Here is a 22,093-nt window from a genome sequence, read left to right as displayed (position 1 = left end):
CAGACCCTGGATGTGTGGGTGTTCCTTTCCCAGAGGATGGGGATTCGAAGCTGAAAGTTCCAGGCTTCCAACTACAGTTTGGTCTTCCTGGGTACCAGCCCCATCCTGAAGCTGCCCGGTAGCCTGCTGAGAGCCCCCTCATTAGGACAAGGGATACTCCTGTTACCTAGGAGACTCCAGGGGATTTAGGAGCTCTGTGTCAGGACCTGGGCTCAGGGACCAACTATTAGAACAAAAGTTGCTGCTCCTAGCACCTCCTTCCTTAGGATATCCCACAGGCTTTAGGAGCTCTGGCCAGACTAAAATACATATTTATTATATCACAACAGTCACTGATTGTTGGCTGTGGCAGGAGATTGGGGGGTGGTATCTGGGACTCTGATAGTATTTCCTACATTCAAAAGCATTTTCTTAGGAATTTTAATTTTCACACAACACTTCAGGGTTTCAGAAAATCCCGGTGTCGCTCACAAGTCGCTGGCGGGGCCAGCCTGAGGGGTCCCAGCTGCAGACCCTGCTCCCGGCAAGCCAGGGCCGGTCTCTCCTCCTGCGGGGGCTGAGCGTGGCCTCATCCCTCTGAGCTCCTTTCAGGTGGAGCAGGTTGTTGACAGGATGAAGACACGTCAGTGCAGATCCCCTCCGAGCAGCTGCAGGCACTTGGTGTGGGATCTGCGTCTAATTGAGAAAAGCACTGAGCGCCTCTCTCCTGAGAAACACACTTCTGACCCCCGCAAAGCTCGTTGAACGGAACAGCTTGATAGGGACCCGGAGAAAACAGAACAGCTCGATAGGGACCCGCAGGTACCTTGGGGGTCACCGTATCCCTAAGATGACCCTCTTTTAAGGTTTTTATCACATCCCCCGAGTAGCTGGAGCCCGGTCTGGAGGATGAAGGAGGGCAGTGAGTCCGGGGGCCTGGGGTCATCTGTGCCCAGCGAGGTCAGGGTAGGAGCTGGAGGAACCCAGCGGCCTTGGCCTTGGCTTCATTGGGCCAAGATGATCTACTGGTGTGGCGACCAGAAAATCTTCCAATTACATGGTCCTGCTAAGTATTTAGAATCACAAATGCCGGGCAGCCCCGGTGGCGCAGCAGTTTAGCACTGCCTGCAGCCCGGGGACTGATCCTAGAGGCCAGGTCTATAACTGACCCTCTCAGTGACTGTCATCTCAAAGGACCTGGGATTCCCCATAGGTATCCTAACTACAGAGTGGAAGGAAGGGAGGAAGGCAGGACCCCTGGGTTGTTACTACCTCTATTCCCCAGCTGCCTCCACCCTGCATGGAGCCTGCTTCTCCCTCTGCCTGTGTCCCGGCCTCTCAGTCTCTCTCTCTCTCTCTCTCAATAAATAAATTAAAAATCTTTTAAAAAAATAGAATCACAAATGCCTGATTAAGAACCTCCATCAACAGGAACTGGAGGGTATTATGCTGAGTGAAGTAAGTCAATCGGAGAAGGACAAACATATGTTCTCATTCATTTGGGGAATATAAATAATAGTGAAAGAGAATATAAGGGAAGGGAGAAGAAATGTTTGGGAAATATCAGAAAGGGGGACAGAACATAAAGACTCCTAACTCTGGGAAACGAACTAGGGGTGGTGGAAGGGGAGGAGGGCGGGGGATGGGGGTGAATGGGTGACGGGCACTGAGGGGGGCACTTGATGGGATGAGCACTGGGTGTTATTCTGTATGTTGGCAAGTTGAACACCAATAAAAAATAAATTTATTTTAAAAAAACCTCCATCAACAATTAATTATCTGTATTTGTCATTGAAAAGTTCCGTTATCTCTAATTAGAGGAAGAAACCTCATAATTATAGAAAATAGCTCTCCTTAATGTGCCTGTGACTGTTTCTCTGAAATCCATTTCGTAGTCCAACATGACTTTTCCAGCAGGGAGCCCTAACGCCCCTCCCCAGGGGACACCTCCTAGACCCCCCAAAAATACCTGGTTCCCCCGGAGCTGACCGCGTTTACAGGGGGCTGGCAGAGGCGCCGACCTTGCTGCCATTTGGGTTTTGTGTTTTAATACCACTTCTTTCCAACAGGTGCCACCTGATCTAGTTGAAAACTCATGGTCCTATAAAAAGCTGTGCGTGTCTCCCTGGGTCTGTACCCCTTTGTTGCTCAGCTCACCCCCAGGGTCACCCCCTTTTTAAGTGTGTCCACACCCTCCCCGTGTTTTCTGCAGTGAATATGAACGCGTGGACTGTATGCTCGTATTTCTCTCTTACACTGTGGAGGTCCACAGCCTCCTCGCTCCTGGCACTTAGCACCGATCCTGGAGCTTGGGCCGCATCTTCGTTACAGACGCAGAATGTTCCCGGGGAGGCTGGGGAAGCTGACCTCAGCTGTTCCCTGCAGAGAGACACTCGGCCTTTCCCGTCTCTGCTGTTAGGAGTGAGGCTGGTTTGCAGGAGCGTTAGTGACCTTCGGTCGTGGGCACACATCGAAACCACGCTGAGCTGCGATTTCTCCCCTGCCGAGGGCAGAGGCGCTGGGTGTCCAAGGCACTGCCAGGTGCCCTCCGGGGCAGTCCCTTCGCAGCCCGGCCTGTGATGGATGAGAGGCCTGTGCTTCCAGCTGGCACACGTGCTAGGTGAGAAGTTACAGCCCAGTGTGGTTTTCATTTGAGTTTTCTTTTTACGGTAAAGGTGAATATCTCTTATATGTATTTTTCTGGAAACTGCACATGGCTGCCCTCTTATGCATCGTTCTGGTGGTCTTTCCTCAATTTCTGGGAACTTCATATGTTGGGGAGATTGAGTTGCAAATACATCTCCCCAGAGTGTCATTTGTCTTTTGACTTTGCTTAGAGGTTTTGTTTTTGTTTTTCCTTGCAATGCAGAATTTTCTCCATGTGATTCATATATATGTCTGCCTTCTGGCCTCTGCGTTTTGAGTCATAGCTGAGGGCTCATGTTTGATTCTGATACTGTTTGGGGTTGAGAATTGCCACTTTGGTTATTTATCTTGTGTACCGGTTGAGGTTTGGATCTAATTTTATCTTTTTCCAGATGGCTCCTCAGTTGCCTGACACTATTTTGTCACGAAAGTGTCTTTGCCCTTGGTGACATGGGGGCCTGGCATACCCTGACTGCCGGTCAGTATCTCAGTCTGTCTTTGGACCTTCTGTCTCTCCATGGGTCTGGCCGTCTGTTGCTGACCAGCACTACCTGGCTTAGATTATTGAGGCCCCACAGTGTGTTTTATTTGTTTTTAATTAATTAATTTTTTAAAAGATTTTATTTATTCATGAGAGACACAGAGTGATAGAGAGAGGGGGCCAGAGACACAAGCAGAGGGAGAAGCAGGCTCCACGCAGGGAGCCCTATGCGGGACTCGATCTCGGGTCTCCAGGATCATGCCCTGGGCTGAAGGCAGGTGCTCAGGGGCTGAGCCACCCAGGCTGCCCCCACAGTGTGTTTTAATTCCTTTTATGGCTCTTTTTCAGAGGTTTCCCACTAGCCTTGCTAAAAATTCTGTTGGCCCATCATATGTACATTTAGCTAATGTTATAACACTGGTGATAACAGAAGTACTCCTGTCCCCCAGGCCCCCCCGGCGTAAACAATAGAACAGCACCCATTCCTTTGAACCCCGTGTATCCCCCTCTCTACCACCCAGGGGTAGACATCTACTTACCCACCCACGAGCAATATTTCGAGCACCTACCGCGTGGCAGCCTCTGTTCTCGGTCCTGGGGAACCCAGCCGTGATTGCGACACCGAGCCCCGTGTCCCCTGGGAAGCTGCTTTCTAGCGGAGGAGACAAGTGTGGGTGGAGGGCTTTAGAAAGTGCTAGTGATCAGGAGGGAAGCCCACCAGATGGGGCGGGAGAGGTCCCAGTGAGATGGCTGTGACTTACGCATGTATTTGATTGGGGCTATAACTGGGAGGCCCGGGAGCCTGCTGCGATGGCGACATGGAGCCAAGGCTCATGGGAAGGTGGCGGCAGCTCTGCTTGTTTTTGGTGTCACATTCTTGGGATTTACCCAGTTGACACCTGGGGCTCCAACCCGCAGTTCCCCAAGTGGAGAGGGTCTCCTAATGACCCCCCTGCAGCTCACTTCTCAAGGGGCCCCCCAGATCTGCAATGCTATTTCAGGAATTGCTGGGAATGTGTCCTCTCCGGGTGTGGCCGGGCTGAGCCCCATCAGGACTGTGGCCCCGAACCAAGGCTCGGCCCGCAGGTGGACGGCGGCCCTCCCAACCTGCCAACCTTCTTTTTTCTTCTACACATGATAGCACTGATTCTTAGCTCTTGGGCACTTCCTGGATTTTTTTTTGTTTTAAGATTTTATTTATTTATTCATGAGAGACACAGAAAGAGGCAGACACAGGCAGAGGGAGAAGCAGGCTCCACGCAGGGAGCTCAGTGCCCGATGTAGGACTGGATCCCAGGACTCCAGGATCATGCCCTGACCCGAAGGCAGGTGTTAAACTGCTGAGCCACTGGGGGATCCCCACTTCCTGGGGTTTAAAGATTATGCACCCATCTTAAGGTTCTCGGGGATGACAGCCACTGTGCCAGATAGGGAAAGCATCTGGCACCGTCCTCCTGTGCTGTTCTCTGGGGCTGCCGGGGAGGTGGCCAGGGAGGTGGCCGGAGAGGAGGCCGGGGCGGGGAGGGTGTGTGGGCTGCACCACTCCAGTGGCCAGGTGGCCGTGACCAAGCTGTGCTGCTCTGGCTCAGCCCCAGGAGGACACCAGTCCAGGCTAAAGAAGGGCCCCAGGTCCCCAGGGAAGCCGTGTGGAGTCCCTCACCCTGGCGGGCAGCACTGAGTCCCTGTCTTTTTGCTTCCGTTCCAGGTCTAATGATGAACAGAGACCGGAGGGTTGGTTTGGTGAGTGCTGGCTTCTTTTCTTTGTTACTGCAGTATGGTGGACATAGCATCACGGTTATTTTAAAATCCTCCACAAGTGTCTGGTTCAGTGGCACTAAATACATTTGCAGTATTGTACAACCAGCGTAGCCTCCAGATTTTTCATCGCCCCATGACGTCTCTGTACCCACTGATCACCAGCCCCCCAGCCCCTGCAGCCACCGTTCTGTTTCTCTCTGTGAACTTGGCTGCTCTAGGGAGCTCGTGTAGGTGGACCCACGCGGTACGGGGCTCATGTGTCTGCCTTATTTCACTTCACTACCGTCTCCAAGGCTCATCCATGTCATAGCAGGTGCCCAGGCTGCCCTGCTCTTATGACTGAATAATACTCCTTTAGTGTGGATCTATCCAGCCATCCACTGAGAGACACTCGGGTTGTTTGTACTTTTGGGTTATTATGAAGCCTGCTGTGAACATGGGTGATGAGTATCAGCCCGAGTCCTTGCTTTCAGTTTTTTTGGTGATCCACCGAGGAGTGGAATCACTGGATCATGCAACAATCCTATGTTGAACCTTTTGAGAAACTGCCCAACTGTTTTTGCATCGGTGTCACACCCCCAGCAACGCACGGGGGTTCCAGTTTCCGTGCCTCTGACCAACGCTTGTACTTTTTCTTTTTTTCTTTTTTTTTGGGGGGGGGGGGGGGCGGATGAGGTGGTGTACAGCCTCTTTCCAATCATTGGTCCCTTATGGCAAGGGCTGAGGCCAAGGGAGAGGATCCACTGCCCTGCAGATCCCCGAGGTGAAGATGTCTCCCCAGCAGGGCTGGCAGGGGTCGGGGCTGCACCAGGATGTGCCCTGCACGTTGTGGGGGACAGAGGAACGCCAGCTGGGGGTGCTCCCAGCTCAGCAGCCAACCCCCGTCCTTCCACATGCCTCACGTGTGTGCTCAGGCCATCCTTGCTGCAGCCCCAAAGGAGGGAACTGTTGTCACCCACATTTCATAGGCCAGAAAACAGCCCAATGCCTTGTCCACGGTCAAGCAGCACCATGGGTGGGGGCTTGACACAAAAAACTGAAAAAACAAACCATTACTGACACACAGGTGCCCACAGAGCAAAATATGAATGCAGGGCCCACTGTTGCCACATCGAGGGCTGACTTGCAGCCCCATCTGTGTGTTTTCATGACTGTGTACATAGACACTGACACATTTTAGGGCTCTTGGGATTTGTTGTTTAGGTTTTTACGGAAATGGTTGCAAATGCTTACTTACATGGATTAATGAAAGGCTGTGGGAGTGCAGGGAAGGCACCCGGGCAGCTGGGGGCGGGTGTGGACAGAGGAATTTCCTGGAGGATGTGGGACGCTTGCTGGGATCGACATGGGTAGAAAAGGGACAGACTCTCCAGGTGCCTGCCATCGCCCAGAGGCTGGGAATGCTTAGTGCCCGTGGTGAGATGTTCTTGATGGAGGATATGAAGACCCCAAGGGGAGAGAGAGGCAGCATAAGAGGCCTGAAAGCCAGCAGGCATCCTGGAGCTGTGAGACAGGAGCACTTGCACAAACCCAGCCACAGAGGCTGTGTGACCTTGGACAAGCCACTTGCCCCCTTGTCTTGTGCAGAAATAAAGTGCATTCATTCATTTATTCATCACTCCAGTTGGTTTAATGAACAGCTAGGAGGTGCCAGCCCCTAGGCCCATCTTTGTGGGGTTGCTGTGAAGACTAGCTAAAGTCCATGTGTCAAGTGCCCTAGCACAGACAGGGCTATTGCTTTAGGTGCTCCCAGATGGAGCTCTTTTTTTTTTTTTTTTTTTAAAGATTTTATTTATTTGACAGAGACAGAGAATGCACAAGCAGGGGGAGGGGCAGAGGGAGAGGGAGAAGCAGGCTCCCCGCTGAGCAGGGAGCCCGAGGTGGGCTCAATCCCAGGACCCTGAGATCATGACCTGAGCCAAAGGCAGATGCTTCACTGGCTGAGCCATCCAGGTGCCCTTAGATGGTGCTCTTAATGAGATTGCTCAAGAGGGTAAAATGCTTTTGCACATGTGAGATGCTGTCATTAGAGGTGGGAAGCTCTGGCCTCAACCACTGAGAGCTGTTTCCCAGGCCCAGGTGTGGACATGAGCCCTGGAGCAGGGCATCAACCAAGGGGATGGGAATGTTTGAGTTTTGATTTTGATCTAACTGGGATCTGTTCTCAAGTGAGGTGTGAGGTAGGGATCCATTTTGATTTTCTTTCCAGATCAGTAGCCAGTTGGTCCACTGCCAGTTACTGGGGGGTCCTCCTAACCACCAAGGCTCACTCCTCTGTGGTTTGTCCTCTGTGTGCTGGTCCTCAGGCTGGGAGCTTATTGCCAGATCCTAACCAGTGGGGTCCTTGGCGGCCCCCGTTGGAAAGCTTCCCTCCAGAGAGTGATTCCAGCTGGACTCCTGGCCTGAGCCAGCACCCTCCAGGCAACAGTGCAGGGCCCCGACTTTCACTGTCCCAGAGTGTAGGTTGTGTTGGATACTATTGGGGTCATTTGGAAACACCCCTTCCCTTTCTTAGGACCATGCCTTGTGCAGCACATTGCTGTTGTGCAGTAGGCTGCCCACTGATTGGAAATTCATGTTCGGGATGTAAACTGAATCACAAAAGATAAAAGTTCTAACATGGGTCTGTCTCTGCACTCTCTTTGTTCCATTGATCTTGTTGTCACCATTCAAGCCATACCACTTGTTTTAATTCCTATCTCTCATTAGTTTTGGTAGTTAGAACCAGTGCTCTCTCCTTGTTCTTCTACACATTTTCCTCAGCTTTTCTTGCATATCTTGACTTCCAAATGAAGTTTGGAATGATCAACTTATGTTAAAAACTAAATTGGGATGGGATGCCTGGCTGGCTTAGTTGGTAGAGCATGTGATTCTGGATGTTAGGGTCGTGAGTTCAAACCCCACGTTGGGCATAGCGCTTATTTAAAAATTTATATTGGGATCACTCTGAATTTGTAGCATGCTTTGGGAATTTAATTACTGTAAAATTATGAGTAGGTACCACCTAATTTACAGTAAAGGCATCACCTCAATATAGTGGGTGCCAGGCAATGGGTTATCCATATGGAAAAGTCTGATCCTAGACCCTTGCCTCACACTATACACAAAAATTAATTCAAGATGGATTGTAGGGACGCCTGGGTGGCTCAGCGGTTGGGCGTCTGCCTTTGGCTTCGGTTGTGATCCCAGGTCCTGGGATTATTGAATCCCACATTGGGCTCTCTACAGGGAGCCTGTGTCTCTGCCTCTCTCTGTCTCTCATGAATAATAAATAATAAAATCTAAAAAAAAAAAAAAAAAAGATGGATTGTAAGTCAAAATACCAAAACAGTAAAGGTTCTAATGAACCCTGGGAACAGCTTTATGACCTTGAAGTAGATGATATAGTAGGACCCAGGACGCCAAGATCATGACCTGAGCTGAAGGCAGATGCTTAACTGAGCCACCCAGGCACCCCAAAATAGACAATATAGTTTAAATAGAACACACACATGTGAACCAGTGAAAATACTGATCAGTAGAGCTTTACTAAAATTTAGAATTTCTGTTCCTCAAAAGACATTGAGAATGAAAAGTCAAGCCACAGACTAAAAGAAGATAGTTAAATGTATAAGCCTGCTAAAGGACTCCTATCCAGAATATATAAAGAGCTCCTAGAAATCAGTAAGAGAACCACCTCATTTTTAAAAACAGGCAAAAGATTTTAATAGGCACTTCACAAAAAAGGCTATCCAAGTGGCCAAGCAGCACATGAAAGGTGCTCCTCATCATTAATAATTAGGGCAATGCAAATCAAAATCCCAGTGAGATATTGCTACACCTCCACCAGAGGGGTGTAGAAACTGGTGTCAAAAGTGAAAGGCCTGACAACACCAGTCTTAATGGGGATGTGGTGCCACCAGAATTCTCCACTGCAGGAGGAAGTATAAATTGATGCAACCCTTTTGGAAAATTGTTTGGCAGGAACTGCTAGGCCAAAACATAGGCAAATCATGTGAACGAGCCAGTAATTCCACTCCTAGGTATATACCTGGCAGTAATGAGGGCTGTGTGCACAAAAGACATGTGTGAGGATGATCATAGAGGCTTCATAATAGTCCCAAACTGGAATTTACCCATAATGTCTTTCAACAGTAGAATGCATAAATTGTTATACATTCACACACACTGGAGCAGGAATGAAAAACCAAACACACAGCAAAAGAGCACTCTGTGATTGCATTTACCTGAAGTGCAGAGAGGCAGATGGATGTGTGGGGCTGGCGGTCTGAAGAGTGGTGTCCCTGGAGAAAACCCCAGGAGGGAGCCTTCGAGCTGGGTCCCACGGAGCATCACTAAATGAAAGGCCATCCTGAGCTGACACGTAATCTGGGGACTTTGCCATAAGTTACACTTGAATTAGGAAAGATACAGATCAGGGAATGAAAGTGGACTAGAGATAGGTTAGAGGAGAGGAGGGTAAAAGCACAGAAAAAAGAGAAGAAAGGGCACAGCTAGCAGCCCTTGCTTTTAAAGGCTCTCTTGGAGAAATATCCTTATACTGTGGCTTTGAGGGAACCGCTGAAAAACCCCAGACTTGGTCACATCTGGAGACATGAGCGGAGGTGACATCCCTGTCCCTTCCTTGAGGACCAACGTATAATTGAGTTGAGGGCCCGACTGAGTCCCCAGGCAGAGGACCCGGGTCCTGGGTCCTGGCTGGAGAAGCACATCCGGGGGGAGGCTGCCTGAGCCTAGCACTGGCGCCATCTCCTGTTTGCCGCTGTGCACCTTTAGCCTCTCTGGTCCCCTGGAAAGCCCTATTTCAATCTGCCTATTAGCCCTAGTCCAGGGAGCTCCTCTGGGGGCAGGAGCCACCTCCGTGCTTTTTCCTTAGGCCACGCTCCGCCAGGAGAGGACGGGCAGCATGTCCGGGTCCCCGGTAGATCCTCATTCATTGGGCCTGTGGATGATCTGGAAATGTCTGTTTCTGGAAGAGCACCCAGGGCCATTTTTGCCAAAGGAGCAGGAGAAGGCTGGGAGAAGGTCAGGGAAGGTCAAGGGCAATGTGCTCTCTTGGCTTCCCCCTGTAATGGGGGGGGTGTTTCCATAAGAATTTTAATTTATCACCAATGGTGGAGGAGTATTGGGCATGACCTAACAGTCGGTCCTCATGCGAGGGTTGCTGAATTAATCCACTTAGTGCACGTTTATCGAGTTCCTCCTCTGTCAGGCCTTGAGTTCTGGGACTCCCCAGAAGTGTAATATGAGCCTCATGTAATTCCACTTCTTGCAGTTAGCAATATTAGACTAAAAAGAAATGGAATCAAATTTAGTACTTTTAATTCAGTATACACAAGGTGTAATCAGTATAAAACGTGAGGCATTTGCCATTTTTTTTATACTGTCTTCGAAATCCACTGTGTAGTTTACAGCGCATCTCGATTTGAACTAGCCCCGTTTCAGGCACTCCTAGCCACATGTGGCTGATGGCTACCATGTGGGACAGCGTGGCCCTAGACCCCTGTAGGGTCATCATACAGGGTGGCCTGGGCTCCAACAGAGGCCAGTGGGGGCTGGGAGGACATCAGGGCATACTCACTCCGTACCCCACTTTCTCTTGGAAATGGTCTGTGTGCATAGTGGACTCTTCTTGGCAGAGTCTGGAGCCTGGCCTGGCTGGGCAACCTGGGGATGGTGGGAGGGAGGAGGGGCCACAGTGAATCCTAAAATCTAGGCCCGGAAGCTGCCCAGGTCACATTTCTGCATCTTAGCCTCACAACTACACAGGGATGTAAACCACCCATATCTGGGAATTGCTGTCTGGCTGGGCAGCCATGAGCCCAGAAAGAGGGAGAAGAGATTTGAGGGGGAAAGGCAGGGTCTCTGGCTCATGGGGGTTAGAGAGGCCTCTGGAGGTGACGTGGTTGGGTAATGGACTTGGTCCTGGGGTAGAGGGCCACGGTGGTGCCACATGACCCCTGCTGTCCTGAGGCAGCCCTAGCGCCTTGTGGAGAGAATTCACTCTGGTTTTGTCTCTGCAGGTGGAGTACAGCGTCCCCTTCCTGACCAGGGAGCTGCTGGTGCACTCCATCAAGCAGCTGCAGGCCCAGGTCCTGCTTATCAAGTAAGTGAGCCACGTGCCCAAGAAGAGGCTCAGGCCTCCCCCATGAGGTTTCAGTTCTGGTGGGAGGCCAGGCTGTTCGCCCTACCAAATCCTATAGCTACTCCAGACCCCTGCAGCCCCCGCCGTCCAGCACCCAGCCAGAAGCAATCCTACGGCTTCACCGACCTCCTTTAGTGAGGCTGATCCCTCTCCACTCCGCCGCAGGATGCCCCAGGCAGGAACTGTGACCTCTGGGGACATGGGTCTCTGGTGCTGAGCACAGGGCTTTCAGAAGCACAGACCCATTACAAATCCAGACCACAATGAGGTACACTGCACACCCGCTAGGATGGCTAGACAAAGTCTGAGAACAAGTGTTGGCGAGGATGCAGAGGCCCCAGAACCCTCGCCGTGGGACTGCAAAATGGCACAGCCACTTGGAAAACAGCCTGGCAGCTTCTCCAGCCATTACCATCAGACCCAGCAGTTGTGCCCAGCACAAGTCCACACCACATGAACGTGACCGCGCAGAGTGGCACTGCTCACAGCAGCTCAAAGGTGGAGACCCTCCAAACACCTGTCAGCAGGCAAGCAGAATGTGGTGCATCCACACAGTGGGCTACGTTTTAGCCAGAAGAGGAGCAAACTTCTATGTGCTTCGAGCATGAAGCTTGAGAACATTAGAGAAGGCCAGTCACAAGTCCATGTATTCTACAATTCAATTCACATCCAAGTGCAAGGGGCCAAGTCTATACATTCACTCAGTGGTTGCATTAAGATGGGCAACTACAGAACTACAGGTTTGGTTTGGGGTGTTTTGCTTTCGTGAGGATGACAATGTCCTGGGATTGACTGTAGCTGTTTGCAGGACTCTATCTTAAGTATGTAAAAAACACAGTGGTACATGTTAAAGGGGTGAAACAATCTCAGTAAAGGTGTGAAGAGACAAAGCACGGACCCAAGCCCTGTGCTACTTAGAGGCGGTGGCTGCAGGCAGGTAGGTCTCCCTCTCCCTCCCCACACCTCCCGAGGTGAACCCGCAGCTTGTGGGCCACCATGAGCCCCGAGACGATGCAGGTACCCAACTGTGCAAAAGTCAGAAGCAAGCCCAGGACGGTCTCCTCTTACCCTGGAAGCCAAGGCAGGGGGTAGGCACTGAAAGGAGGCCACAAAGTGAACCGATCCTTTTACTTTACAGAGCAAGCCAAGGCTATTTTAACGTGGAGAGAGATGTCAGTGACAAGAGTGTCATGCTTTTGGTGCTAGACACGCTGAGATCTGTCCTAAAAGAGGTAGGTGCATGAGGCTCAGCCAGGGTGACGTCCAGGAGGGTCCTCACCCACTCCTCGGCTTGCATGTGGACCTCTGGTCTTGCCCCGGGTCTGCTGGGTGTTGTCGGCCCCTGCAGCCCTGGGTTCACATGGAACTCAGCACAGCAAACAGTTTGGTAGTTTCCCAGTATTATTTTCCACACACATTCCCTCATGGCCCAGCTTGGCTAGAGGCCACCCTAGAATTTCTAGGGTGACCAGATGACCAGTCTCCTCAGTGGGGGCTGGGACTCAGACTTTGCCCCTGGGAGAACCTGGCATTTGGTGACCATCACCTGCTGCGAACACCTGACCCCAGGGCTCTGCAGACATCTCAGCATCACCACCAAGGGCAAGCAGTGCCTTCGTGTCTTCCATGGAGGATCAAGTTTGAAAGACTCTGTATTCTTTTTTTAAGCCCTGACAATTCTCAGAACCAGCAGGGCTCTTGACTGCTGGCCCCGTTCCCAGCCTAGCTCTATAACCTCACAACTCAGAATGGCTCAGAAGCCCAGGGTTTGGAGCCCTCCTCCCCCCAGTCAGACTTTTCTCCCTGGCTCTGAGCCAGGCCCCGAGGAGCAGCAGGTCACTGCCCCAGGGGGAACCCTTTGAAACCTCTGTGAGGCAGCAGCCCCGAGAAGGCCCCAGCACAGCAGAGCCCCCTTACCTGGGCTGCACGTGACCAAGTATGCCCTCCCCTCTGCAGCAGTTCCAGTACATGGAAGTCCCGGGCAACCACTACGTGCACCTGAACCAACCCCAGAATGTGGCTGACATCATCAGTGCCTTTCTGCAGAGCAAGGAGAGGCTCCCACACTAGCTGTAGCCTGGACCTGGGGCTTTGGAGGCCTTGTGCCCGTCACTCCCATCTGGATTCCAGGTGTGGTGGGGACACGGGGCAAGATTCTTTTAACATGTTGACCTCACGGGGGAGACACTGCTTGAACTTTGGGGTGTTGTCTGTTTTGTGGCTGATAATCTGCACCAAGCTGGTGGTGGGCACAGGAAGGAGTGGCCAGGTGGCTGCCCAGCTGGATGGAAAATAAATGTTCTTGTATTCTCACTGCTTCTGAGGCTGTTCACTCCCCATCAGGACTTTTCCGCGGAGGGAAGGGAGAAGAGAGTTCAGGAACAGGCTGGGAACACAGACCAGAAGGAAGCGACCGTGGCCTGGGCAGGTGGCTCCCTGTGAGCCAGGCCCTCATGCTGGACCGGCTTCGCCAGCACTGGGCCCCAACCCTGCTGAAGTTCTAGAACCAAGGGAGGACACTGTCCTTCACCCCACCCGTGTGGGCTCAGATTGGAGACGAGTGTTCCAGGCCTCTCCACGGGGCCCCCGGATCAGCTCGGCTCAGTAGGGTCGGAATTTGCGCTGGGCCCGCATCAGTTCAATCTTCTGCTTGTCCTCCTCGAACTTCTTGCGCAGCTGGGCTAGATCTGGGGGAAGGGGAGAATGGGGCCGTCAGTCAGTGTGGCCCCACTGGCCTCTGCTCTAATGTGATCTGGGCCCCTGGGAGACAGACTAGCCTACAGGCCCAGAGGCGGAAGCTCAAGCCAGGGCAGCACTGCCTGAGGTTTGAGAGTAAACTCACCAGAAGAGTGAGCACAGAGCAAACAAGACACCTGTTCTCTTAGTACCCCCACCACACACTCACGACGAAGGCAGGTGGCTATGGGGGTGTGGAGGGCCCCTCTCCTGGCCTCTCCCTGTCAGGAAGTAAAGGGACTCCACCCTCAGGCCACAGATTCAGGTGGCAGCCCCAGTCACCATGTGACCAGGTCAGAGTAATACAGAAGGGGGCACGGGAGCCCATAGGGAGAGTGGATGGAGGCCTGCCGTCGGCGATTCCAGAGAGGAGAGCAGGAGTCAAAGTGCTGACAGAAGGTGCCAGAGTGGGGAGCAGCAGCAAGGCAGGCAGGAGGGTGAGGTGCCTGGGTGGCAGGTCACCATCGCTGCAGAGCCCATGCCCCTGGCGAGGCCCAGGCCAGAGCCAGCACCCTCCCCACAGGCCCGCAGGGAGGCCGCCTGCCCTGCAAACGTGGAGAAATAGGGGCACACACTCACCGTCCTCACAAATTGTGAGGTGGCCACAGGCGATCAGGTCCTTGCCCTAACCCTACACTGCACGCGAGGGTACCTGCCCCACTCCCCACATGTGTACACACTCACTCTCTCATTCACACACACACACCTGGCAGCGGCCCCTCCCTGTCCCCACAGTGAGCTCCGCAGCCTGGCCCTTGCTGGAGGCCAACAGGTTCCAGCACCAACTGCTCAGGGGTCTGCAGGTAGTCCTACACCCCAGGTGTGTCTGAAGCCTCTCCACAACCCAGGGGTGAGCAACAGGGGGACCCTAACTCCAGAGCCTGTCGGAAGCCTGTGCCCCAGGACACCCCCAGGCCCGCCCCTGGGAGCTCTGTGCTCCGGCCGGGGCTGGCAGCAGCAGCAGCAGCCTTGGGCCTCGTGCACAGGTCCCAGGCGCCAGGGGAAGTGGGGCTGAAGCCCCGGGGCTGGGGGTGCTCCCTTACGCTCCATCTTGGTCTCTCGGTGCTGCCAGGCATAAAAGTTGAGCAGCTCCTTGCGGGCACGCTTCTGTCTCTCCTTCTCCAGCACCCGCAGGCTGGCTGCCTCTGTCCGGGGCAGTACAGGCCGCCGACCCCGACGGGTCACCTTCACCCAGCCCTCCTCGTCCGGAACCCCTTCCTCCTCCTTAGCCTTAGCCTCCTCCTGCAAGGAACAGACAGCGTGATAGGCAGACCCTTGGGACCCGCCCTGCAGCCTGGGGTGCTCTCCCCACCCTCCCTCCTGCACCCACAACCACCCTGGGCACCCCTGCCACCTGCTGTGCCCTCTCCCTCCCAGTAGCTAAGCATAGGGGGTGGGGGACACAGAGGTGCCAACACTGCCTTCTCCTCCCTCAGAGGGTTTCCTACAGACCACTTAGAGACTAGATGTCACCCGGCCAGGTGACGAAGGACTCAGCAGGGAACAAGGAAGCCTGAACTCCACAGGGATTGGGACGAGTGGCACTGGCCAGCTGGTCCAGAGCGACACCACAACACTGAGGACACCACCGCCCCCCACGGAAACCCCACCTCAGCTATCCTCTTGTCATATGCCTCCATGAACGTGTCCACTTCGATCCTCAAGGTCTCAGGGTCCGGCACGGAGTCTACGTAGTTGCTGATCCACTCTGAGGGCGGGAAACGAGGCATCCTCAGGCCTGACACTCGGGGCACATCCTGCCCAGCCAGTCGGGACCCCCTTCCACCGGAGGTTCATATGCTGAGGAAGGTTCCAGTGGTGGCAAGCAGGGGTGTCCCCTCTGCCCACCCCGAGCACCGGGCTCAACCTCCCACAGGCCACTCTCAGGGTGAGTGGACCCAGCAGAACTGCCCACAATGCTTCCCCCGCCAACCCGGGGGGGAACCAGGTGCCCGACACTGTGCGGTACTGACTGTGAATGCCACTCTTCACAGGGTGACTCTCTGTCGAGACCACTAAGGGGCCCTTCAGGACTATGGCCGCAGACACCCCACCTGGCTTCTGGAACACCACGTAGGCTACCTGGAAGCCCTAGGGGAAGGAAAGAGGTCAGAATGCCAGGATGTCCCCAGGTCCCTGGCACAAGGGCTCCCACCTGCCCTCAGCCTGACTTGTTGCTGAACCAGGGGACGTGCATTGGGCTGTTCTGGACATGAAGCTAACCGGGAAGTGGTCTGTAATCCTGAGGAGGGACGGCCACCTTCCCAGTTTTCAAACTTCTGCTAAAAGCAACTGAGGGGAGGTGGGACACCAGGACCTCCCTTCCAGTTACAAGGGGGACTCAGTGGGAAGCGAGGTCACCACGTATCACGAGGACACAGCACACAGTAGCCCCCACTGTGCTCCGCCAGGAGGCGTGGGCTTGGGACGGGGAGCCAAGACCCGGCCGTGGGGAAGCAGGTGGGGAGCAAGGGGGCCTCCTGGGCGGCGAGCAACATGGTCGCTGAGCTCTCACCCAGGACGATGGAAAGAGCTGAACAAGAAACTAAAGGATGTGGCAAATCCAGGGAAAGGAGCAGGGGTGCTGCTTACTGGCAGGCATCCTCAACCACACGCAGCAAGGACTGGCCTAGAACTGCCACTCCAACACCACCTCCGCCACACACCCTGGGGACACGGCACCAGCTGCACCCCGCGCCCCCATGCTAGCAGACCGCAGTACTCGGAGGCTTACTGGAACAGGCGTGGGGTCAAAAAACTTCGACTTTGGCTCCTTTGGGCTGTCGCCGAGGTTGGGCTTCTCCTGTAATTCCACAGACTGGACAGCACCGCAGGGGGAGAAGAGGCGGGACAGGCATTCCTGCCGAGGCCCGGCGGGGGAAAGCGCAGTGTAAGGCCTTAGGGGGCCTCCCTCTGGCCAGGTAGCACTGCTAGGGGATCGCGGCCCCCAAAGGTCTGAGTCCAGGTCTGCCCAACTGGGGGGCACGCACACAGGCCTGAACAAGCCACACCCTCCTCCACCCAGTCACCATCCTGCCCTCCCACAGCCCCAGACAACCTTGGGAAGTTTCATATTCCAAACTCTAAGTTAAAAAAAAAAAAAACCTCCAGGGGCACCTGGGTGGCTCTGTCGGTTAGGCGTCTGCCTTCAGCTCAGGTCATGATGTAGCATTCTGGGATCAAGCCCTGCGTCAGAGTCCCTGCTCAGTGGGAAGCCTGCTTCTCCTGCTTGTGCTCACTCTCCCTCTCGCTCTCACTCTCAAATAAATAAAATTGGGGCACCTGGGTGGGGAGTCTGCTTTGCCCTCTCCCTCTGCCTGCCGTTCACCCTGCTTATGCACTCTCTCTCTAATAAATAAAATCTTTTTTAAAATAAATAAATCTTTTAAAAAAACAAAAACAGGGATCCCTGGGTGGCTCAGTGGTTTAGCGCCTGCCTTTGGCCCAGCACGTGATCCTGGAGTCCTGGGATCGAGTCCTGTGTCGGGCTCCCTGCATGGAGCCTGCTTCCCCTACCTGTGTCTCTGCCTCTCTCTCTCTCTGTGTCTGTCATGAATGAATAAATAAAATCTTTGGAAAAAAAAAAAATCACCAAACACACCTCCACTGGCCAGGAGACGTGGAAGGGAGGAGACCTAGTGCATGACAGAATTCAGATATAAGCTTTTTGGCTTTATGACAGGACCCTGCTGGAAGAATGTGCCCAGGATTTATTTGGTTTGTCCCTGACAGAGATTTCTCACGTTGAAAAGGGCATCTTGGGGCTCCTGGGTGGCTCAGACAGTTATGCATCTACCTTCAGCTCAGATCATGATCCCAGGTCCTGGTATCAAATCCCACATCGGGATCCTTGCTCAACGGGGAGCCTGCTTCTCCCTCTGCCTGCTGCTCCCTTTCCTTGTGCACATGTACATTTTCGCTCTCCCTGACAAAATCTTAAAAAAATAAATAAATAAAATAAAACAATGAAAAGGCCATCTTGCTGAACGATATATCTTTCCCTGCCCACTTCTCTAGGTGAATGATCCTCAAACAAAGCAGGATTAGGTTTTTTTGTTTTGTTTTTTGTTTTTGTTTTTGTTTTTTTTAAGAGAGAGGCAGAGACACAGGCAGAGGAAGAAGCAGGCTCTGTGCAGGGAGCCCGATGCAGGACTCAATCCTGGAACTCTCGGATCACACCCTGAGCCAAAGGCAGACATTCAACAGCTGAGCCATCCAGGCATCCCTGAACAGTTTTTCAAAAAAGAACTATTAATTTCTAAAGATTTATTTTTGATAGAGCAAGCAGTAGGGAGGGTCAGAGGCAGAGGGAGAGGGAGAGAATCCTCAAGTGAAATATTAATTTCTAAAGATTCTTTTACAATTAGAGAAAGAAGCATAGGAGAGGGTGTCAGGTTTTACCTTTCCTGAAGTATAATGTGTGTACAGAGAAGGGCTCAGGCCCGAGTCTATAGTTCGCTGCATTTCACAGACTGAACATACTTGTGTACTGAGCACCCAGGAACAGAACAAGCCCTTGCCCAAGAAATCCCTTTGTGGCTCTCCCCTCACGAGGATCACTGCCAGCCTGAGTCCAACCACATGGATTTAACTCCAGTTTTATTTTATTTTATTTATTTATTTATTTATTTTTTATTTTTATTTTTTAAAAGATTTTATTTATTTATTGACACAGAGAGAGTGGCAGAGACACAGGCAGAGGGAGAAGCAGGCTCCATGCAGGGAGCCCGATGTGGGACTTGATCCCAGGTCTCCAGGATCACACCCCAGGCTGCAGGCGGTGCCAAACTGCTGCGCCACTAGGGCTGCCCTATTTTATTTTATTTAAAGGTTTTATTTATTTATTCATGAGAGACACACACACAGAGAGAGGCAGAGACACAGGCAGAGGGAGAAGCAGGCCCCATGCAGGGAGCCCAATGTGGGACTTGACCCCAGGGCTCCAGGATCACACCCTGGGCCAAAGGCGGGCGCTAAACCGCTGAGCCACCCAGGGATCCCTAACTCCAGTTTTAAATGGCCGCTGCAGGGAGGAAAACTTAGTTGGTTGGCTCATAAAATCAAGATACTCCAAATAACCCCAGAAACGTCCTTGCGTATTCTTGTTATGTAACCTAATCCTAGGGCAGCCCGGGTGGCTGAGCGGGCTGTCTCTCATGAATAAATAAAATCTTAACAAAAAAAAAAAAAAAACAAACAAACTATTCATCTAAAATGTAGCAACATCATTAGTTTCTCTTTTGTAAATTTGTGTAATGCAAAACTGTCTTTGTGAAAGAAAGTTAATGTCCGCATAGATTTAGAGATTAATCTTATCTTTTTCTATTTTTTTCCTATGGAGATGTATAACTTTTATAATCAGGGAAAAACAACATGTAATCCAAAGAATCCTGGGTAATAACAAAAAGGTTTGAGCTTCTTAAAACTATACTTTTTATAACACAGCTCTAAAAAGACATTTCCAGGGCACCTGGGTGGTTTAGTCAGTTAAGTGTCTGATTCTTGGTTTTGGCTCAGGTCGTGATCTCAGGATCCTGGGACTGAGCCCTCCATCTGGCTCTACGCTGGGCATGGAGCCTGCTTGAAATTCTCCCTCTACCTCTGCCCCCTACCTTGTGCATGTTCATGCTCTCTTTCTGAAATAAGTAAATCTTTAAAAAGGCATTTCTGGGGCACGTGCCTGGATCCATCGATAGAGCACGTGACTCCTGATCTTGGGGTTGTGAGTTCGAGCCCCATGGAAGGAAGGGAGGGAGGGAGGGAGAGAGGGAGGGAGGAAAAGAAAGAAAAGGAAGGAAGGAAGGAAGGAAGGAAGGAAGGAAGGAAGGAAATAAAAGAAAAAAGAAAAGAAAAGAAAAGAAAAAGAAAAGGAAAAGAAAAGAAAAGAAAAGAAAAGAAAAGAAAAGAAAAGAAAAAAAGAAAAGAAAAAAAGAAAAGAAAAGAAAAGAAAAGAAAAGAAAAGAAAAGAAAGAAAAGAAAAGAAAAGAAAGAAAAGAAAAGAAAATTAAAAAGCCATTTCCTATCATGAAGCAGCCTTCTAGAGGCCCTCCCTTGGGGCTTCAGCTGGGGCTTCCATCTCACCAATAAAGACATGGTGGAGGTCGGTGGGAACCTACCGCTGCCTAGAGCTCCCGGCCAGCCCGAGGTTCCCCCACCAGACATCGGCTCACCTCTGTGCAGTATGGGGGCACATTGAGGACAAAAAGGGTCCGCTTCTGAGGCCAGGAAGACTTGGTGCCTTCTCGAACTTTGTGCTCTCTCACATAGAGGTAATGAGAAGCTTGCTGCTTTTCAGAGAACTTGATGGGGATGGCTGGACAGGAAACGGGGGCAGGAGGGATGGTGTGAAAACCCAGCTCAGGTGTCCCCTTCCAGTCCCATCTGTCCATCCGCTCTTGCCCTAGGCCCATGCGCAGTACGTGCAGGCTGTGACATTGAATGAACAGAGGAACTTCCCACGAGGGGCCCCCACAAAGGAGGGGGAGAGAGTCTAAATGGGTAATTATTACAAATGGGGAACAAAATGAGAGCGGAGTCCAAACCTGCTGCTCCTGGTGTTGATACCCAACTCCTGACATCTGCTGGAGGCCCTGCCAGACCCTGACCACCTTTCACATCTGTCTGCAGAGTCCTTCCCCCACCACCGTGCAGCCCACCACTCGACCGTCTCTAAGTCCAGGCCTCACCCATGCTCACGTTTCCCTTTCCCTGAAACACCAACCTTCTTCCCTCCCCCCCCCCCCCCCCCCCCCCCCCCATTCTTCAGCTTTAGCTTTCCTTCCTGAGAGAGCCTTACGTGCCAAGTTAGATCCACCTGCTCGGTGCCTTGACAAGGTCTCTCATGGTCACCAAGTCTCTATCTGCGTCATCATTTGGACACTGGCTGACAGTCCCATGACACTAGGGGCTGTCTTCTGTTTCTTGCACCACCTTCCTCAGAGCACAGTGGGGGTACAGCTGCAAAGCCTGCGCTCAGGAAGCCCACATGGGAGCAGAAGGCAATGAACAAACAAGCACATGACAAATAGAGAAGAAAGGAGGAAAGAGTGCAGGGTGGTCTTGAGGCAGAGGCCTTTGGACAAGCCATCAGGACAGCCTCTTCGAGGAATTAACAAAGCCACAAGGCAAAGCCTGTGTGAAAACGGGGGGGCGGGGGGGACACAGAGTGCAAAACCCCGAGGATGTAAAGAGCCTGTGGCTTCAGGGGAACAGCAAGAGCTCTCTAGGTCGGCTGAGCCACAACATGTGAGGCAGGCTACGAGTCACGGATTTTGTTTTAGGTGCCAACTTGTAAAACCACTGGAGGGAGTTCAGGGGGTATGAGGGCACGTAGGTACGCGAGAGGCAAAATCTGACTGAAATCCTCCCTTAGAAAGCACGTTCAGGCACCCGGGCGAACCGAGGGAGGGGCAAGCACAAGTCGGGAGGATGCGGACCGCTGGGGGCTGAGAGGGGCCAGGATCGGCAGGAGGTCGGTGGGCCCACCTGCGGGGGGGGACGAGGTGTGAAGGCGGCACGGGCTGGTCCGGGGAAAAGAGTGTGGCCAGAGACGGGCTTACCCCAGGGAAGCGGTGGCCAAAACGGGCCCGACCCGGGAGAGGGCCGCCCGCCGCGAGCAGGTCGCAGCGTCCATGTTGGGGGCCTCGCACCCCACCGCGCGGCCGCTCCCGGGGGGGGTCCCTGAGCCGCCGCCCCGACCCGCGCGCGGCCCCTTACCTGAGTAACCTGGGGGGCTCGGAATCTCCGGCTCCGAGTCGCGCGCCCCACGCTTCCTCCTGCGCGCCGCCATCTTGCCAACCGGAAGCCGCGGGGGCCGCCGGGAGTTGCAGTCCGGCGCCGGGAGCGTGCGCGCGTTTCCATGACGACGGCGCGGCGTGGGGCCCGCCTTCCCGCCCTGGCGCACCTTTGTTTGCGCTGAATAAAGTCGGCGCAGAAACCCGCCAGTAAATGTCGGCGTGGAGGGAGCTGGGCCTTCCATTCTTCCCCAAGTAACGGTGAAGGCCTCGTTGACGTTGACCTTTTAACCACTTCTAAGTGGCGTTACGTATATTCTCATGCTTGTGCAACCTCCTTACCCATCTCCAGAGTTTTTCAGCCTTCCCAACTGAAACTCGGCACCCGTTTCCCCCCTTGCCCCTGGTAAGCATCATTCTACTTCCTGCGTCTATGAATTTGACGACGCAAGGTGCCTCAAATAAACGGAATCATACACTATTTGTGTCTGGCTTATTATCCCACGGTGCACGTTTTCATGGTTCATCCACGGGGTAGCAGGTCTCAGAATTCCCCTTTTAAGGCTGAGTAATATTTCATTGTGGGTGTAGATCACATTTTGCTGATTCACATGT

At 52.8% G+C, this 22,093-nt stretch overlaps 2 protein-coding genes and 1 non-coding gene across 7 annotated transcripts in view; 2 read left to right on the top strand and 1 right to left on the bottom strand.

Moving 5' to 3' along the window:
- The window catches only part of SERHL2 (serine hydrolase like 2), a 37,465-nt gene extending 24,143 nt beyond the window's left edge, over positions 1–13,322 (top strand). For both annotated transcript variants that reach the window (XM_041755564.1, XM_041755565.1), the window contains exons 9-12: positions 4,812–4,846; positions 10,888–10,970; positions 12,148–12,241; positions 12,966–13,322. In XM_041755564.1, coding sequence (XP_041611498.1) covers positions 4,812–4,846; positions 10,888–10,970; positions 12,148–12,241; positions 12,966–13,079 — 326 coding nt within the window. In that variant the 3' untranslated portion in view covers positions 13,080–13,322. The remainder of the gene's footprint in view (positions 1–4,811; positions 4,847–10,887; positions 10,971–12,147; positions 12,242–12,965) is intronic.
- TRNAQ-CUG lies at positions 7,704–7,776 on the top strand. The gene has a single exon. It is a non-coding gene; the product is annotated as a tRNA-Gln (tRNA).
- On the bottom strand, positions 11,651–21,626 carry RRP7A (ribosomal RNA processing 7 homolog A). Of its 4 annotated transcripts, XM_041755561.1 has the most exons (8): positions 21,462–21,626; positions 19,916–20,058; positions 19,426–19,458; positions 16,480–16,605; positions 15,719–15,836; positions 15,356–15,453; positions 14,789–14,987; positions 11,651–13,696 (listed from the first exon to the last, which is right to left on the bottom strand). In XM_041755561.1, exons 1-8 carry the CDS (start codon positions 21,532–21,534, stop codon positions 13,611–13,613), a joined length of 876 nt encoding a protein of 291 aa, XP_041611495.1. In that variant the 5' UTR covers positions 21,535–21,626; the 3' UTR covers positions 11,651–13,610. The 4 variants fall into 4 exon arrangements, with proteins under 4 accessions (XP_041611495.1, XP_041611497.1, XP_041611494.1 ...); XM_041755563.1 differs by lacking the exon at positions 19,426–19,458 and having other exon boundaries at positions 21,462–21,609; XM_041755560.1 differs by lacking the exon at positions 21,462–21,626 and having other exon boundaries at positions 19,916–20,506.
- Positions 21,627–22,093: the final 467 nt, after the last annotated feature.

This window comes from Vulpes lagopus, chromosome 5, assembly GCF_018345385.1.
Source record: "Vulpes lagopus strain Blue_001 chromosome 5, ASM1834538v1, whole genome shotgun sequence".
Taxonomy (NCBI): Eukaryota; Metazoa; Chordata; class Mammalia; order Carnivora; family Canidae; genus Vulpes; species Vulpes lagopus.
This window is presented reverse-complemented; position numbering and strand designations above follow the sequence as displayed.

Coding starts and splice junctions, on each gene's coding strand:
- RRP7A (XM_041755560.1), bottom strand. CDS start 20,323: ATGTCAGGAGTTGGGTATCAACACCAGGAGCAGCAGGTTTGGACTCCG. Junction 19,459..19,915: donor TGCCCCCATACTGCACAGAG/GTGAGCCGATGT, acceptor CACAACCCCAAG/ATCAGGAGTCACGTGCTCTA. Junction 14,988..15,355: donor ATGACAAGAGGATAGCTGAG/GTGGGGTTTCCG, acceptor TGTTCCTTGCAG/GAGGAGGCTAAGGCTAAGGA.